At 37.0% G+C, this 20144-nt stretch overlaps 1 protein-coding gene across 7 annotated transcripts in view; it reads left to right on the top strand.

The window, feature by feature from the left end:
• The window catches only part of PPFIBP2 (PPFIA binding protein 2), a 75646-nt gene that overhangs the window by 43047 nt on the left and 12455 nt on the right, over positions 1-20144 (top strand). For 4 of the 7 annotated variants that reach the window (XM_042881889.1, XM_042881891.1, XM_042881890.1 and 1 more), the window contains 12 exons: positions 494-625; positions 5615-5806; positions 7555-7647; positions 10001-10109; positions 11252-11284; positions 12914-12975; positions 14263-14338; positions 16024-16130; positions 16488-16552; positions 17004-17064; positions 18640-18681; positions 19929-20073. In XM_042881889.1, coding sequence (XP_042737823.1) covers positions 494-625; positions 5615-5806; positions 7555-7647; positions 10001-10109; positions 11252-11284; positions 12914-12975; positions 14263-14338; positions 16024-16130; positions 16488-16552; positions 17004-17064; positions 18640-18681; positions 19929-20073 — 1117 coding nt within the window. Of the gene's footprint in view, positions 1-37; positions 329-493; positions 626-5614; positions 5807-7554; positions 7648-10000; positions 10110-11251; positions 11285-12913; positions 12976-14262; positions 14339-16023; positions 16131-16487; positions 16553-17003; positions 17065-18639; positions 18682-19928; positions 20074-20144 lie in introns of those variants that run through there. The other 3 variants (XM_042881896.1, XM_042881892.1, XM_042881894.1) reach the window with 2 other exon arrangements.

Raw genomic sequence — 20144 nt, 5'->3', positions numbered from 1 at the left:
AATGTGTCATCTGAAGGTCTTTATGGCATTATGTAGCATTGTGTTAGTTCAGCCTTAGTACTGTTTTCTGATTTTGTGTTTTGCACAGGGATTGACTCTGTGCCAGACATTGTGTTGAAGTGAGGAGGAGGACAGTGGTTTAGTGATTAACACAGGAGAACATGTAGGTGAAAATAACTGCAGAGTTTGAGAAACAGAGTTCAAACAGTTCAGAGTATATACAACATGAGGAGAGGGAGAGAGAAATTTGCTTTCATGTGAACTAGTTGATCACTCTGAACTCTTTTAGCTACTTCTTCTACTTGCAGTGTTAAGCACTTTTTGCATGGTAAAGTAGTAGTGATTGTGGCTTTTGAAGAAGAGAACCATTTTGCTTTTGTATTGAAAGTGTAAACAAAGGGGTAGAGACCTATGAGTTTGCCAGCAAATCATGCAGCATTCTGTCAGTGTTTAAATGAAAATAACTTGGGAAAATATTCTGTTTTGCTTTCAGGAGCTGCTAAGTCGAACATCACTAGAGACTCAGAAATTAGATTTAATGGCTGAAGTTTCCGACTTGAAGATTAAGCTTGTTGGCATGGAAAAGGAACAGAGTGAATACGAAGAGAAACAGAACAAAGCTGAGGTGAGCTTCTTGCTTCTTTCTTTTTCATTATTTTTTTGTCCTCTGTCTCTGGTCATACATCTGCTGATCTGGAAACAGCATGCAGTTTCCTCTCGTTCTTAGACCCCATCTGTACTCTTGGTCCTGTGAATTCAGTGAGGAATATGATTATGCATTTTTGGGATGTGGTTTCTTTTCCTCTCTCATTATGTTTCAGAGCTTGCTGTTTGGCTTTAATCAAGACACAAAGTCCATTCCAGCAGCATGCTGGTTTTTTTTCACTTAACTCTTTCCTTTCCACAGGCATGGCTGTTTGAAGCCTATTGAATCTATTTCCATGTTTTCTTGACAGAGAAGACTGTAAGTTTAGCAGTATCAGGAATGCTGCAGAAAATTGTATGCAGAGGCCCTCAGTAATTTTAATGTATTCATCGTTGTTGGGAGAGGCAGGCTAGGAGCAGGGTATTTTCCTCAAATAATCCCTTTCCCTTGTTTACATAACAAATATTTAGTGGGGCGGGGGGTGGAAATCACTTGCACTGGAAGAAATTCTAATCATTTTTCTCCTTTAGAACTGGAAAGTTCGGGATATCAACACAGCTTTATTTTTCACTGTGTTAGCTAAGGAAGAGAGTATGAAATAGGAATAAAATGAACTATTTTTTTGAGGGAGCACAGTTCCGTTGAAACCTCTGTGTAGTGAGCAGCAGGTGGGAACTGGAGAGGTAACGGATTATGGAAGACAGTAATTCAGATGAAGTGCCATCTCCTGTAGAGAGACCACATAAACTGGTAGGGTTACCTGGCAGGAAAGGATTAGTAGGGCTGTGCGTTGGCCAAGATTTATGCTTCGATAACTGAAAAAAGACTTTGTTCCATGTTGCCTTAAAAGAAACTGTAATACAGGCGGTGTTAGAAAACAGATTGCTCTCTGTAATGTTAATAGACATTTATCAAGTATTCTTCTAAGTAATTCACCTGCAGTGACATAAGTTTGGGTGTGTTTGTTTTTTGACTTAGTTGTGCTCTGAAGTTTTGTTTAGAGATCCAAAGATTGCTTACAGAGAGCATTTGCTGGCAGTTTGCAAGCCAGAGAGGCACCAGCTGCTGTTTTTGCTATCCATGGCCTTCTCATGCTCTTTCACCCATAATTATTAGTGTCCTGTGTACGGAAGGCCTGAGCAGTGGCATACTACCTGGAAATCTAAAAAGGTCTGTGCAACATGTACTTGCTACAGGTGGGAGCCTGTTTTCAGCTGCTATCTTTCTGAGAGGCCTTTAGCACTTCCCATTACATGTTGAATACCAGGAAGAAGCTGTTTGAATTAGTTCAGGATATCCACAGTCAGCCTAATTCCTGGAAAGCAACAAAGCTCTTCAGTGCATTTGCATTGACAGTATTTCTAAGTGCTGAGTAGGTCTGGGGCTGTGATGAAGGTGAGTCTGTGATCTGTGAAATTCTTCTGCTACTGCAGCAGGACGTGTAGCCTCCTAGGATGGAAGTTTAGTTTTATTGGTCTGGAAGCCTTTGTTGTATTTTTAAGTGATAGGAAATGCCCTCTTGAGATGGAAAAGGATCCTAACCTAATGGAAAAGTTGAGAATCATTGTGTTAAGTATTCTATGAATTATTGATTGCCCCGAGAAGTGATTAGATTTCTGGCCTATTGAAAGTTGCAAGCCTACATATACAAAGCAAGGAAAATGAGTCTTATAACTAAAACTGTAAGAAATAAAAAGCATTTTCAGTTTGCTTGTTGAACTCTTTTATACATTTATTTCAGATTGCCATAAGTAAATAGTAATCCAATTTTTCAAGACAAACAGGGGGTTCAACTGAATGCTTACTTGAGTTCTAATGCTTTACTCTATCAACTTCAGCTCCCTTTACTATTATTTTTTTTTTATTATATTTTGTTAATTCTCAATACAACCATGGTTTCAAACATCACAGTGAAATTTATTATTATATTTTCTTAATACTATTGGACTGCAAATGCTGCTTATGTTTCATGCCTTTAGTGTCATTTGAAATTCATTCTGAGCCTTCACTGCCTCGCTATGACTTTCAAGTGAGTAATCTATTCTTAAGTAAGCAAAGAATCTGGGGTAACCTAATTTCTTGGGTGACACTGTTCTCCAAACTGATAGTGGCTGAATGAAATTAATCTTCCTGTAATTGTATCTCTGAGTGTTGTGGCTACTTCAACAGGCTCTTTCAGTGTCTAATATGTCAAATGAAATTGCAATTAATACTTTTATACAAGTGGGACGAAGCTGTCGGTGACAGAGCCTTTCTCTTATGTGCAGTTGGCTGGTTGCTGCTTTCAAGACTAAGATTAGGATTGACAGAGGTGAGCAGAACAGTGATTTCATAGTTTTCTTACTATCAGAATAGTACTGCTTTCACCCTACCACGTGTTACGGAGGCGTCTTGAACTCAAACACTGTTAAGGTGCCCGTTAATTATAATTTATGGTTGACTGCCATTTCTGAGTATGATAGCAAGTTAATAAAAGTTTAAAACAAGATGTGAAATTGTGAAACAAGTCAGCTAAAACATACTTCCTTTGTACTCTTAATTTTGTGTCAGTTCATTTCACAGCAGCTGTTTCCAGTCACATTGAATTTATCCATATAATTATTTTTCTGGTTGGTTTGAGGAGAAACAAAGCAAATTAAGATATTTTTCTAAATATTAATGAGTCTTAATCAGATTCATTTCTGTTTATCTTATGCAGCTGTGGTTTAGTTTTAGTTAGCAGCAAAGAGTTTGAGTATCTGGCTCTCAAAGGTATTAATTTCAGGTCTGAATGCCACTTGTCTTTGGCTCTTCAAATGCACATGCTAAATTTATAATGGCATTTAGTTATAACACAGGAGCCAAGAGAATAGCTACTTGTAAGTGGATGGTCTCACTCCTGCCTTTGTCACTTGAATTCCCTGTATGTGGAATAATGTTGTCTTGTCTGCTGTGAAGGTTTCTGAGATCCCACCCGAGGGCATTTGTGTAACTTCTCTTACCTGAGGAAACTTAGAAATCTTAGAAATAAGTTTCCTCAGTGTTTGCAAGTTTTGAGAGAGCAACATGATCAAGTGATTATCTGCAGCCCAAGTGATCAAGTGATTATCTGCAGCTTGCCTTACCCAAACATGGGCAATAGAGATGACCTATTGCTATCAGGAGGCCTCAAGAATAAGTGCCCATTTCAACTTGCTAACAGGCCTTATTCTCTCCTCCTATATTTTGTTTTAATGTGGTAAGTTTTGTGGGGTTTGGTTTTTTTGTGCTGAGGATCTGAAGTTTGCTATATGCTGTTGGAAACCGTGTTATGGCTGTTGTGTGGACACTTCTGATATAAATACCTAATGCACAATTACTTGCCATTTCAGAGAAATTTGAGTCAGCGAGCCAAGTAATTCTTTCTGGTCTTTGACACAGCACAGCACTGTGGAGTTGATTGTGCTGCCTCAACTGAATCAAGTTTAAGACAGGGTTTTTAATATTAATAATTTATCATGCTGTGAAAGAATCTCAAAAAAGGAGACATTTTTATCTGGAAACTGAAAACAACTGTGAGACATACATTGGCTCTGGAGTTAGGCTTATGGAAAAGATTAAGGTATCCCAGTGAAGAATAAAGTTTTCTGCCACTTCTATGCTGTCAGGTGTTCCCTGAAGGAAGTCTGTGTAGATGCAGAGAGTTTCCCATTGCTTTTGTGAACATGAAGCAGAAAAGTAGCAGCAGTAGTTGTGATTCTGAACTCTCTCACTGTGCTACAACCAGAGCAATTACCAGTCTGTGCATCTTGTTTGACCAGTGGCTTAACAAATTGTTTAATGGCGCTTTCTGACAAAGACAAGTGGTGCTTAAAAGAAAGGAGATAGATATGTACCACAAGGACTCTGCTCCTCAGTGAGGTGTCTGAGTGTGGAGATGACGACAGAAGAGAAAACAAATTCAAAGCATGGAAGATGGAAGGATTGTGGATAGCATTTAAATTATACATGCAGCAAGTATGAACAGTGTTCTGCTTTGCAGTGCTCTGCTAAGAGGATGGATTAGCTGCAGGGATGCACTCCTCACCAATATCCTGTGTTGCTGCGAAGTGGCAGTACTGAAAATACAGGGGATGTAGTTTCGTCTAGGTGAGCTCATATGAAATAAACTATCTTTTTCTTAACTGAATAGCCCTGGAAAAGCATCTCAGCCTATAAAACACTGGATGCTAGAGAGTTGGTGTGCTGGAGCCAGGTGCACCAACTAAACTTCTTGGGTTTTTTTTAAGGAGTTTAATCCTCATTTAGGTGCGTAAAAGATTTGTTGGATGAGAAAAGTTGAGCATCAAATGTTGTGAGCCTGACTCAGAGTGATATGCAGGAAGGGAAATATTTGCAGCTGCTATTCTGAATTTCATTTTAAGCACAGTGCTTTTCAAAAATATTTAATAGATGTAAATTTATTTTAGCTAACTTACATGTAAGCTTTTGAAAGAGAATCTTTGTGAATATTTGAAGTAGTCTGTGGTTGCTGGTGCAGCTTGAGATTGAATAATTCAATACTTAACCTGGTTGAAGCAGTGCCCGGTTCTTGCAGTTTATGCTCTGGCACTGCAGCTTTGAAGTTACTGAATCAGCAGAGTTCGGATTACAACAAGATTTATATGTATGATAATGAAGAATAAAAATGTGTATATACACTTTGTCTTTTGTCCATTAAAAACTTCTTTACTCCTGTGGGAGATGGATTAATCTCATTAAATTTAATTCACTTGGAAGAAATGAAAAGTCATGTATTGGTCTGGAACATAGATTCTGTTCTATTTAATCTGTCGTTCTATACAAAGCCCATTCTCAGGTTTTACCAGAAAGGGAACACATTGTCTTTTTAGGTTGCCTCTGATATTCCTTCTGTATTTATCTGTGCTGCAGCTATACCAATACTTTCTTTGCATATTGTCTGCATTTTTATTTCTCACCTGTCTTTTTTTGTTATTCCCATATTTTCAGTCGGTAGTGAACCTGATAAGTGAGCTACAGGAGCAGATGTGTAGACTGCAGCTGGAAATTAATAGTAGAATCCAAGAAAGAAAATCCCAAGATAGGAAATCCAGTGTGACACCTAATGGTCCTCAGTCTAGCCCAACATCAGTGGTAGAGACTGTCAGCCAGAAGAATTGCTCTCAGTGTGATGTACAAGAGGTATACATTAGCAGCAGCCTGTGTATTGCCTCTTCTCTTGCAGAAACTAAATTATGTTAACCAGGGTTATGTTGTGAATTAGTGACATTAATCATTCTGACTCTCATGAGTAGGAGTAAGAGAGAGGTGGTTGTCAAACTTACTAAAACAAAAACAAAAAAACCTAGACACCTTGCCCCCTTATCTTCTACCCAGTCACTAGGACAAATTTGGTCATCATTGCACTCTTATCTACATAAACACAGATATCCATAAGAACCATCACCTCTCTCAGGTTTTATATTATTTGCATCTTATTTGTAGGCCGATGCTACTGGTGTGGTTTTGTTGGTTGGCTTGGTTTTCTCCTTGTCTGCCTTTTTTATTTTTCCCTTCACTGAGATTTGTTTGCTGTGTAGCATGGTTTGATAGTTTGTTAACTTTCCTCACAATAACATCACTCTAACCAGTCCTCTGAATGCTGATCATTATTCATTTCTGCATATCTAAAAGCTTAACGCAGGTATAAAATGCACATTCAGGTAAGTCTATTTGAAGTATATCCTATAAAAACTATCTCCCTGTGCCTGTAACATAGCAGATCTGACACATTTTTACCGACTCTGACATCAGCAGTTATGAGAAAAGCGTTCTTAAATTTACTTTGTAGATCCTAGCTGTATTTGGTCAAAATCATGCCAGATGTCTAAACAAAAGCTATTGTGCATAAACTGCTTAAAATGAAGGTTGAATGATGTTGATCTGGCTTTAAAAAGTCCATTTTTAATATTCACAATGATCATTAGTAAGATAATACTGTGGTTGTGTGATGCATGTAGTATACAAGATTCCAAAACGTGGCTTTGCTTCCGAATTTTTCCGTTCTTCAGTTCATTGGTCTCATCGAAGTTCTATCGAGAATCACAGAATCGTAGAATGGCCTGGGTTGAAAAGGACCACAACAATCATGTAGTTTCAACCCCCCTGCTGTGTGCAGGGTTGCCGACCAGCAGACCGGGCTGCCCAGAGCCACATCCAGCCTGGCCTTGAATGCCTGCAGGGATGGGGCATCCACAGCCTCCTTGGGCAACCTGTTCCAGTGCGTCACTGTGTTGTCCTCAAGAGTGAACACTAAGATATGGCTGGTGGAAAGGGAGAAGGGACAATTTGTCAGAGGAATAGACAAGAGTTTGCTGCAGTTCTGGTCTGCAGCAACTCTGTTTGCCAAGTTGCAATCATCCATGCAGAAAGTAGTATATTGATAGTCATATACACACACTATACGTGTGTGGCATTCAATGCCAAAAAACAAGCATTTTGTAGTCTGAATTGTTTTTCTTGGTAAGTAGCTTAAGTGTTCCTTTGGACTGTCACTTTAATAGAAATAACTCACGTTAGAGCTTCATATGCTTCTGCTTGTTTTCTGAAATGGTGGCAAAAGCAAACAAGTAAAAAACAATAGTTAATGCTGCATGAGACTGTAGCTGTGGGCTCATTTTCTCCGAGGTCAGCTTTCCCCAGGTTAGCTGTCTTCCTTAATAGGACCAAGAAATTTGCTCGTAATTTCTGATAGAGAATTAGAGAAAACTGTTCCTTAGAATAATCTCTCTTTTCAAAATAGTTGTTATCTGGTTAGACGAAACCACCGCTTTTTTATCTGATAGTTCAGTGTTCATTACTACATGGTTAATACATGATCCTTAATTCATAACCATGGAGAATTAATATCTGCCTGAGTAATCTTATGTTTATCTGTTTTTCCTTTGCAGGGTTTGCTACAGGAGCTCAGACACCTCAAAATTAAAGTGGAAGAACTGGAAAATGAAAGAAATCAATATGAGTGGAAATTAAAAGCAACTAAAGTAAGGAGAATGCTTAGCACTTACTAATGACAGACTTACTTCAGTTAGAAAGGGATATACGCGCTTCCTGATGATCATCATTTACTTTTGTGACAGTGTCAATGCCTACTATAAAACCGGGTTTCCTTGGTCTGTGTATTAAGTATTTTGGAGAACAGTTTTTGTAGCTGCTTTTTGTGCCTTTTGCTCCCTTCTCCCTGCAGTTTCCAGTCTCCTACACTTTGTTTTTTTGGTGTTTTTTTGTTTGTTTGTTTGTTTTGTTTTTTGTTTTTTAAAGGCATTTTGTTCTGGGAAGATACCTGCTTTGTGTAATGGTGACAAGTCTCTGCAGAATGTGCTTTCTAGACTGAAGAGACATGCAAAATTGGATGAGTATTGCTTACCATGGAATTTCATTAGAGGTTGTGGATGCCCAATCCCTAGAGGTGTTCAAGACCAGATTGGATGGGGCCCTCAGCAACCTGGTTTAGTATTAAATAGGGATATTGACGGCCCTGCCTGTGGCAGGGGGTTGGAGATTCATGATCCTTGGTGTCCCATCCATTCTGTGATTATTAGATGTTAAACCCAGAATACACCAGTAGACCATGTACTTTGACTTTGTGACGGTATCAGAGAGCATGTGTATCTGCTTACATCTGTGTTGACCTTAACTTCTGGAAAGCTGTTGTATTCAATCTAGAGGAACTTAATATGACACACTTGACCATTTTTGCCAGTAATTTTTTTTCTGGTTGAACATTCTCATTGTTAAACAGTTACACTTTAGTTACTTCGAATTTTTAGCCCTTTTTTAGATCCAAGGAACACTTCTGTCATCATGTTACCTTTCATACATGCAGTGCTATAATCACTGTTTGTATGAATGACTGACTTCTCTGAGTGGCTGTATCGTGGAAGAACATTTTAAATTATTAAACTGAGTTGTGATTGTAATAGCTGAAAGTTTGATCCAGAAATGACACATAGCTGTTTTCTGTATTAACATTTCTTTTGAAAATTCTTAGATGAATATTGATGTTTTGCTCTAATTTTAATTATTATTTATTTATTAAGTTAAAAGCTCTTATATCCATGAAAATGTCTCCTCTGACGTGTCAGCAATGAACAGTCTTGAGGAAAATATTTTGTTAAGCAGCATGTGGTCAGCTGCCAAGACACATGAAGATTAAGGGTAGAAGCAGAGCAAAAATAACAATGACTAGTAACACTTATTGAGAAGTTACAGAATAGGAAGGGAGAATAAGAGTACAGGGAAAAAGAGAGGAAGAAGAAAAATAATTACAGAGATGACAGGAATGAAAAATTTAAAAGAAAAGAGAATAATTAAGAGAACTACGAGGTCAAATAGACCAGCAGAGGCGTATCCAAATCTGGTATTAAGAGGTCTGCAGCTTTGTCTTTCTGTTGCTTCAGCTTCTTAGATGAGGAATTGGAGTATTTCCATGACTGGATATAAAAAGCACATTAGTCACTGGGAAGTGTAGGAGCCCCTCAGAGATGCAACAAGGCAGATTTCTCTGTTCCACGAGGGATTGCAGGCAGGATTGTGGTGAACTCTTCCTGCCATCCAGCTGCCTCCTCCTTTCTTGGTTTAAAAACAGAAAGTTTGTGTTAGTCCATATTTTAGTCTATATTTTATCCTGTCCAGCTGATATTCAGTGTCTTGCATTTTTCTGCCTTTATTTTAATATTTTGAAAGACTAGTCACACATTAGTGGATTTTAATTATTTTCTTTAAACTAGAAGCAAGTTCTTGATGCTTTTGCTGGTGGAAATGCAATGATTCAATATAAAGGACTACAGGCTGCTGAAGAAAATCTTAACTTAGTTACTAATGTAGTAAAGGATGCTATTGACAGTTTTTATCATAAACAGAAAAAAGGGATGAGTCACTGTATTTTAAGCTGAAGAATCACTTTTCCCAAGTTATATGAAGTAGTAACTAGAATAAAAAACAATATATGAAAAAAAAATTGCTGTCTTACAGTGGTCTTCATGCAAAACTCAGGAGTTGCCCTATCACAGTCAATATTGCATGATCAGCAGTGTAGTATTGAAAGCTTTCTCGTAGTGTTGTATTTTCTTTACATACATGAGTCCTTGAAAATGTTACATGTCTCACAATCCTCTCTTCTCTGAGAGCTAATTGTACTGTAAAATGGAGCTTCTGTGAAAGGAATTGTAGAAGAACACCAGGAAATGTATAAGGTTGTATAGTGTTTATGAAATGCCCCAAACTGCGAAAACAACTTAATTCAAAGTAGTGTTATGTTTAGAAATCTTCTAGTTCATAGGAAGAAAATCACAGAGAACGCATAATCATGTTATTCTGAATTTGTTTTACTCTCAGGCTGAGATAGCCCAGCTTCAGGAGCAATTAGCTCTCAAAGATGCAGAAATTGAACGCTTACAATGTCAGCTATCTAGGACCTCATCACATAGCGAAGTTGCAGAAAGAGGTAAGAGGAGGGGAATTCCACTGAAATTTTTTCAACTGGGATTCTATTTATAATTTCAAAGAGTTGTTCAGAAGGAATATATATTTTTGTGTATACCTTCAAAATTACTTTGAGAAATCTTGACAGTTGCCATTTTTTAAGACAAACAGTCTCAATAGTAGCGAGGTATGATGTTGGAATGATTTAACATTCTAAAACATCTGTTAATGCACATCTTTCCTTTGTTCAGGACTGTGTCACAGATTTCTGTGTTAAGTCTGCATACTTGATAGAGGTGAATAACAGATTGATCAGTTTGCTTACCCTTTGGTCACAACCAGTGATGCCACAGTCTTCCTACAGCTTCTGTCAGTTGTGAGCTTTATGACGTTAGTGAACTTTTTCATCCACAATACTGACTCTTAGTGCAGGATTATCTGTGTGCAGGTTTACCATGGTGTATCAGATAGCTGCACTAAATTCTTTGTGGATGTCACCTACTGTTTACAAATAGTGCCTTTATTTGAGACTTCAGGAGGTTTGTGCTCCCTCATTCTTAGTGCTCACTTGACTGTTGTTTATTCGGAAGCAGTGACAGTCCTGTTCTGTGAAACCTTAACATGTACCTAGTGCTGATTTTATTCATTTGCAGAGTGCATGTGAAATACTGCATGTCTAACTAGATATTACTTTCTCTAACAACACTGTATTATGGGCAGACTCTCCTACTAATAGAATGTTGTATTTTCTATGAGGTTCTCAAGTTGTGATATTTCAAGGGACAGGTAGCTGTATGCCAACAAGTTGAGAGCTCAGCAACTTTCAGCTTCTAGCAGTGTCTTGCCCAGTTCACGCTGAAGATAGGTGCAATTCAGCTTGAATCCAGTGGGAGAAGAGTCTGTACAGATTCTTCATGCTACCTTAAGGAAAACACTTAGACTATATTTGAAAAGAGACAGTATGCAGCAGTAATAATGCTTTTGAAAAAAATTGTAACAATTCATCAGATTTTCAGGAGTCTTCTCAAATAAAGTAGAAAAATAATGTTCTTTCTAGTATACTAGAATGTGTATTCTCATTAAAATGCAAACCTTATCTAATCTGTGCTTTTTCTATATATTTTTCTATATATTTTATTTGACTCCCACCATTTACCACCATAGAGGAAGTTTATAAGAGAAGGCTAAAAAAAAACCGTAAGCCTTGCAATTCACTTGTGGCTTTTTCTTACTGTTCCTTCCACACAAATTGTAACTCAAATGCATTCTGCAGCAGTAATTCAATGTCTGTTTAGATTTGACAGTCTAATTCTAATATACATGAGAAATTGCTTTTATTGCTTGCTGCAAGCAGACAGCTACTTACCCTGTTCAGTAAGATTTCACTTCAGAAAATAAATCAAAAGCTCACTAATCAGATGGCTGGGGACTTCAAACTGACATTGTCAAGGTTAACAGAGCCAACACTTCACCTTTACCTCTTTTTATAATACCTGAGAAGATGGCTTCAGTTGAAAGCCTTTTTCCTCAAAGGAAAGCATTTGAGTTTGTTTGTTTTTAATCAGAGCAGTAAATTAAAATAAAAATAAAAATCAGTCTGAATAAAAATCTGTTTCCATACTTGGTATTCTTATAAATATATTCTAAGTAAAGTTTGCTTTGTGTGCTTAACAATACCTCAACACCAGGTCTTTTTGAAGTCTATGTTATGAGCTGAAATGAGCAGCACTGTGATTTGTAACGGCTTCTTAAACATTTTCCAATTGCTTGCCCACTGTCTGCTGGCTTCAGTTTTTGATTTGGCTGTGTCTGAGCATGCCTTGTGTTGTTAAGTGTTCTTTTTTGAAAGAGAAATGTTTGCGAAGTTCCTTTACGTGTTTTAAAATGTAATCATTACAAAGTGCCTATTTCTCAGAATCACTACCAGAGAAAACAATTACAGTTCTTGAAAATGATTGATTACTTTTTATACCAACATTTAGTTGTACAACATTTTAAACTGTTTTTTTACGCTGTTGACTCCTTCCTCACTCTGACTTCATGCCTTCCACATCTGTTTTTCATAGTGCTCTGTGAAACAAATGGGTCTGTTCTAATGTCAACGCAGTTCTGTCTCCATCATATATACTTGTTTCAAAGCAGGTTGGAACTGATACGAATATTATCTAAAGAAAAAACAAAGGATGTGGTTCAGCAAAGTTGGGATGACGTCATTAAGTACCTTGTCAGTTTTCAGAAAGTTTGTTTTCAGTCACTGAGTACAACATTTTTAATAACCTCTGAATCTGTATTGTACTGCTATCTTGTGTAAGGCAATTATGTATTACTTCTTGATGCAGACATTAACTCAGTTATTTACACTGAGACATTTTCAGAAAAAATATTTACAAATTTTCCTTATTAGAGAATATGAAAATAATTATTGCTATTTTTCAAGTCTCAAAGAAGGATCTTGAATATCTCATAAACTGGATAATATTTTTCTGACATGGAATATAATTAGTTTTCAGCCATGTTTACTTTTATTTCCATAAATACAGAACAGCAAACACCCTCTCATTTTTGCAAAATAAGTTTCATTGTTTCTTTTTTTTCTCTTACGGGAATTTGGGAATATGAAATCTTCCCAAGCATTGTGTAGACTGTTACAAGCAAACCCAGCATGTTCATATTCTGTGGTGCTTTAAATAGTTCAGCTTTTCAAAAGCTTTAAATTAAAAGTAATTTACATAGTTTGGGTTACTTGTAAGAACATAAGAGAGAGTATTGCAAAATAGATACCGTTTAGATTAAATGTAGAAAGAATTTTTCTGATCACATTTTTAGATCAAGAAGTACAACGGTTGAAGATAGGAATGGAATCATTATTGGCTGCAAATGAAGAAAAGGTGAGAAAATAATCCTCTTTCTATGTAACAAAGCTGAAATTATAATTTTGAATCTCTGTAAAGATCTGAATAACTTGCTTTCCTTAATTATGATAGTGCCCTGGTTTTTGGATTATCCCATGAGACTGTGCCAGAAGGTTGATTTTTAATAGTAAGCATGGCTGACCTTGCTAACTTGTCACAGAACTTGTTAGGTACATGGGATTCCTGAGAAGAGCAGAAAGCAAAGCAAAACCTGTAATGAGCAAAATCTCTTGTTTTCTGCTAGAGCGAGAAAGGCTCTAAGGTTTGCTTATCTCACAGAATCACAGAATTGTAGGGGTTGGAAGGGATCATTGAGACCAACCCCTCTGCCAAAGCAGGTTCCCTACACCAGGTCGCACAGGTAGCTCTTAGTCTTTCAAACTTGATCTGAACTGCAATGGTATGCCCAGATCAGATTATGATATAAAAAGAAAGTAAAATCTTTTAATAAAATGTGGCCATGTTTAAAATAAGGACGAGTTTAAAAGCAAACAAAACAAAAAAAGAGGTGTGAGGAGTAATAAAAAACTAGGGGATGCAAAATTAAACCCACTGAAATAGCAAATATGGCTTTGGTCTCTCTAACCTCTATGCTGTTACTCTATTAATTGGGCAACTCAAGTGCAAAACCTTCAGGTACCACTGACTTTATTACATAAAATGTTCTTTATTTTTGTAGTACTTTTTCCCTGCTTAAATTGACAAAATTTTATTTCTTGTTTTATGATAACAAATCAGGTAATAAGCTTTTTCTTTGATGGTGACACCTTCATATATAATGAAGGTGTGATGACAATAACATACATCCCTAAAAACCAGTAAATGGGGGATCTGACAGAGCAATGTTAATTCTGGAGAGCATCGGTGAGACAGTATCTAGTATCTCAAGCACTAAAAAAGCTAGAATTTACATCTAGAAAATAAGATGTAGCATCATTGCTTTGCAAAATTGTTCCAAGTTTGTATAAGATTTTAACATTTGAAGGGAACATAAGGTGGTGTTTTTATGAGCTAATACCTGGATATACTCACAGGGAAACAAAGGTCATTTATTTGGATAACGTAGTGTTTAAATTAGTTGTCAGATGGTTTACCCACAGCCTCATAAATATTCAGTGCAGAGCTATTACGCTCAATAATGTTGCAAAATAAAGTGTTCTTCCTAAAGGGAGTATCTCTCAACAGCTTTTTCAGTAACTCTAAGAATGGTTTCTTGTGTTGATTATGGCAGAAAATATGCATTTTATTTAATGCTATTCACAGGACCGGCGAATAGAGGAGTTAACGCTACTGCTAAGCCAGTACAGGAGGGTCAAGGAGATAATGATTGCAGCTCAAGGTAAAATGTCTTGTGAATAACTTCCTGGTTCTGAGTGTTTTAAAAACTGCATCCACTATGACTACTATTTGTTGGCTTTAATATATACATGAATAATTCTACATAGTTCATATAGTTCATTATCCATACCTTGGTATCGTGTTGGAGTGCTGTAAGAGTAGAGGGAGCGACAGTATTGCTTGAGCAGGCTTGTGTGTTTTTGTCTCTAGCTGGTAGATGTTGCCTTCCTGGTTTTTAGCCTGTGTTCACTGCAAAAATAAATAAACAAATAAATAAATAAATAAAAATCAAGGCTATTTGAGGATTGAGTTACAACATTAATATTCAGAGAAACTGAATTCCGTAGGACTTTGCCTAAATTTTGTTCCACATCAGTTACTAGTAATTTCCTTCTTGGGCCTAATTTTGCTGCTATTTATGTTTATCATTCAGAATCATAGAATATAAAAGAATGATGGTTGATGAGATGACTGCTCTGGTTGTTTAGCTGTGTGCACTGCTCATCTGTCAGGTCTGAAGTTCTGCAGTTCTACTCATTATGTGTCAAGGCAATCCAAAGTCAGCACTGCTTTCCTTAAAATGCTTTTCTATACACCTCAGTGGGGCAACGGGCTTTGACTGCAGAACACCTACATCCATGTAATGAAGGGTGTAGATGTTGCATGAGAAGGAATTATAGAAGAAAGGGTGAAGAAGACTGAGCAGAATGCTTGTGCTGACAAATAATTTGTTGACACACACAAACAATTAGGATAGTTCAATCAAGTTAGCTAAAGGCACAAGTTTAAAGTAGTCTTGCTAGATAGCATTATATCCCCTTCTGGAATCTGTTATTCAAAATTAAAATGACACTTTAATCATCTACAGATGAATTAAAGTATACAGATAGGCCTTACGTTTGCATGATGCTTTATTTCTATGACCATTAGGTAACAAACAGCAAGTTCTTACAGTGTAAAGTGAAACCAGGAGACCTTAGCAGATGATGAACTTTTAATGGCATCCGATATTGAGATTTCTACACTACCATTCAGTTCAGGAATGGCAGCAGTGATTAGCCACCAGCCATCCATCTGGGAGTACTTTTCCCTTCATGTCATGCTTTTTATACTTGTGTTCATCACAAGGAATCTGTTATGAGGATGCTTTTCTTCTTTGTACATGACATATTGCTAAAAAGAGCTGCAATTAATACCTTAAGTTTTGCTGCCCTTTCCCTCCTCTTACATTTGACAAGAATAAAAACCTTGTTTCACTCCAAGATACGCAGATAAAAAAACGTTTACATGTTTATCCTCAAACTGAGAATAGGACACTGCTTTATGATACATCTGACATCTAACATAATTCCTATAAAGTGACATAGTGTGAGAAAGAAAATGGTACCAACTTGATCTTGCCTCAGAACACCAAACTGTGAGTTAGCGTGGTTCACAATCAGCTCACGTATTCTGAGCAGAGCACAACAGATGACTGTGTTATATTTGTTGCTCAAATACAAATCACCTTGCTTACAAGTCAGAGCCCTAAGGAGGCATGTAGAGTGAAGTGGCTGAGGTCGAACTATATGCATCAGATGAAGTCAAAAAGTGGAATTTAGAAACTAGTATTTAGATAGCCTAAATACAGTCCTAAATGTTGTATTTTTACCTGTTTATCTCCATTTCTGCTTTTAATGCTTGCAGGCTCTTCGGACAGAATTGTCTCTGGTGGCAGTGAAGAAGAACTTGAGGCAACTTTAAGGAAGTTGAATGTTTTGAATAATCCTCAAGGAGAAGTATTTAAAGCAGAGGTACTTAGTAAAGATGTCTTAGAAGCAGGTTCTGCTGTAAATTCAAGTTGTTTGTCTTGGTCTCTCTGTTGTAGCAGAGGTAATGCAGACACGGGTTTGGACCTTGCTAAATTTTTGTGCCTGCTGGTAATCTTTAGAATTTGATGGAATCTCTAAAGGCCATCTGGTCCAACTCCCTTGCAGTGAACAGGGGCACCCACTGCTACGTGGAGTCGCTCAGAGCCCCATCCAGCATGGCCTTGAGTGTCTCCAGGGACGGGGCTTACACCACAGCTTTGGGCAACCTGTGGCAGTGCCTCACTGTAGGTTCAGATGAAGACACCAGAGTTACAGGCATGATACTTCTATTTTGCATAGGTCTCTGCAGGAGAATTGTCACCAGCTTTGCTATCTCCAGTGACGCACAAAACTACGGAAATCAGGCAAGGCTATTCTTACTTTTTGTGCAGGTTGTCTGAAGTCTACATTATTTAATCTGTTTAAATGTTGCATCTAGTCCTCTCAGCTCTTCAACAACTTTTTTCCTTCCATTTTAAAAATCTTCTTAAAAGCCCTTAATGTTGCATGGTGTTTGCAGAGCTTTATTAACATCTACTTTTGCTTCAGAGCTTCTAAAAAGTAATTTATGGTTTGAACTTGGTCACTGTACTTGTTGCCTTTCATAGTTGACTAAAAGTCCTTTTCACGTTTCTGACTTCATCTGTGTCAGCACTATGTTTTAAACCCAGTACTATGAGTTTTAGGGTACAAACAAATCTATTTATGAATTATCTGTTAGACAAAGAAATTGTGATATACAACAACTGTCATGAGAAAGTTGTGATGTAAACATATTATATTTATTGTGGTCTTTTTGCCTCTTATTATTTTAAGGGTTCCACAGAAAAAAAAGTCAAGTAGCTTAGAAGACTTGCAGAGTGAATCCCTGGAAAAGGTTGGTTTATTTGTACTCAGAATTTCTATGATAAAAGTATTTAAGAGAAGTATAACTATAATGATAATGAGGAGCCATTCTGTTGAACTGTATAACAGTTTGTTTAAGAAAGGTGGTTTTAAGATAATTTTGATTTCCTGTTTGCTAAAATGTTAAGCCAACAGAACTTGAAAGCAATCAAAAAGTATTGAGAATGGGCATGCATTTTCACATAGGATTTCTTTTTGAGTGTTTGCACATAACTATGAGTGTTACTCCCTAACTTTGACTTCTGATATAAATGGCATTATTGAAGATGGCAGCAATGCTGTTTTCATTAAAAACAGGAGCACTGTTGTTAATTCTATGGCTTAATTCCAGAATTAAGACTTCACAATTTACAAAATCTCCTTATGCTATGGTCCAGAGGTTTTATTTTTTGTCGTGTACACTGAAGCTTTTTCTACACATAAAATCTGTGAAACTATTATTGACATTTTCTGTACCAAAATTAGGCTTAACATGAATTATGCATACTTAGTAATGCCATTTAAAAAGGATAATAACCACATTCCCTAGTAATATGATTGTTTTCCTACTTCAAATTTCATTAAGTTTGTTCTTACATGTCTAAAAATGATAATCACCAAATAAAATGTTTGAAATTTATGTTGCATTCATTTGAGTGTGGTCGCACACAGGACCGACTGAATGACAACTAACACTTTACTCCATGTGGAATTTATGAAGGTCTGCTTTCTTTTCATAACTTTTAAATTATTTTTGTCTTAAGTTGAAAAACCTTTGTCTTTATGATAAGATCAGGCTGAAATCAAAGATATGGCACAACCATAGCCAGTGAGCCCCATGTTTATCAGGGCATTTAAATTATGTGCCCTCATTTAGGTACAAGGCTTCTTAGTGAAACAGACCTCCCTATGCACATAAGTGATTGACTAAATATGAATTAGTCACAACTTAGCCAAAACAAAGATTATTTTGCTGACTCAGCACCAGAATTTGCTCCTTTCACTGAGTCCAGTGGAACTTGTGCTAACGACACCATTTCTGGAGTTGTTTTTTGTACAAGATTCAAATTTTAATTACATCCAGCAGTAAGATGAAACATTCTGGTGATTCTGACCTCCCCATGCTGTTTTGTTTGTTTTTTTTTTTTATCACTTCATTTTTACCACAGCTCTTTTTCTATAGTTTCAGCTGGATACATACAGCATTGCCTATGGTCTCTTACGTCAGTCACTTTCACATTGTTTTAAGTGTTATGTGAATGTCACATTCCCAGCTCAATGCAAGTCCAATGGAAACCCTCAGAAGCCCAGAATTACTGAAATCCTTTTAATAGCAGAACGTAAACTGGGCACAAATTTTGTAATCTTTTGAACCTATGCTTTTAATATTAAATACATAATGAAAATGAGGAGATATCAGACCTTGTAACATATTGTCATAGTATTAAATAGCATCACTATAGTAATCAAGCTACAGTTGATGTTTTGTGTATGTATATTAATACTAACATTTGTCTGTTGCTTTTTTCCATAAAACTTTGAAATTACTCTCCCTGCAACTCCATAGTATGTAGATGGAAAACCAGTACAGCCTGTTGTAGAACAAGAGGTATATTAACTGTAAACTCTTAACATTTATCTGCTGTGATGTCGTGGCTGTGTTTTCACTTCATTTTCCCTTTTAAAATGTTTGTAAAGTCCAGCTACCTGACAAAATTTGAAAGTGGGGGTAAGGATTGAAGAGTTGTTTGGTTTTTGGTAGTGGGTTTTTTTTTTCTTTTTTCTGTGTGATGGTGGTGGTGTTTTTTATTCAGCCAAGCTTTTTGGGTATCTAAGGTTGGAAGTCAGTCAGCTTCAGGAAACACAGTGCTAATCTTTGATAAAAGTAGTATGAAGTTTCTCTACTCATGTAATCTTTGGTACAAGCTGGGACAGTTGTGAAACTGCAGTTGGCAAAACAGGAGCAGGGGTCAGACACACAGTCCCTGAAACTGAGGAATCTGCTCTGTGATTATAGAATCACTGAAATCACTTCTGGCCTTGAAACAAGAATGGATAGACCAGTAATTATGTATTATCCTGTCCCAGACAAGTTTGATCGAGGTGTTCCAAAACAATTAAATGACGTTACTAAACAGGGGAATACTAATTGTTTTTGTGCTGCTTTCAAATCACACGTTGAATGTACACCTCTACCATAATTGGAGGTGCAGGATCATTTCTTTTCCACAAAAAAAAACTCTCTATTCCTGTAACTTAGCTTACAAAAGTTAAATTTCTGTATCCTGAATTCGTTGTTGATTCTTTGTATGTCATTAATACTGATGGGCAAAACGTCTGACCAAATTTGAGTTATCAAAATGCCTTTGGCTTAAACTGAGACACATCTGTAAGACCAAAACACAGGCAGTTGGGTGAAGTGTAAAGGAAAAATGTGGCAGCAAAGAATGGGCTGGGAAATGACTAAATGCATTTATGCTGCTATCAAAGTTGGCCTTGGAAGGACTGAATTGTTATGTGGTGTCAGGGTCCTGAAGGAAGCGGAGGTGGCTAGAAGAATATTTATGAGGAAACTAGGAAATATTCAGTATATATTATTGTTTAATATAATTTACAGTCTGGGTGAAGGGGAAAAGAAGGGAAGAGAAGGCTGGCTCTTACCTAGAACTTCTTGGCAGCTGATAATTAGATTTAAATTGAATATCTGTAAAAAGAACCATGAAGGGTGGTGGTGTCATTTAGAACTGTAAACTGCAAAATACTTTTTCTAAACCTTTAAATTATTGTGTGCCAGACTGTAAATGCAATGAGTGATTTTTTTATTTTTTTTCTCCTCTTAAAAAACCAAATCTGCAGAGTAAGCCACTTGTGAAAGGCAGCAAATATCAAACTTTGCCAGGAAAACTTCCTCGACCCACGCAGAATGGAGACCAGGGGACATATAATGAGTCAAATTCACCTGACACGAATGACACTGAGTACAACAGCATCCTGGGCCTGAGTATGTATCCGTATCTGAGTATGTATCCGTGCCTCTCAGAGGCAGCATGGGGGTTATGGAAGAGGCAAAAA

The sequence above is a fragment of the Lagopus leucura genome, unplaced genomic scaffold (assembly GCF_019238085.1).
Source record: "Lagopus leucura isolate 7727_CA_CO unplaced genomic scaffold, USGS_WTPT01 Super-Scaffold_100033, whole genome shotgun sequence".
NCBI lineage: Eukaryota > Metazoa > Chordata > Aves > Galliformes > Phasianidae > Lagopus > Lagopus leucura.
The sequence above is the reverse complement of the archived record's forward strand: the minus strand, read 5'-3'. Positions and strand labels throughout refer to the sequence as shown.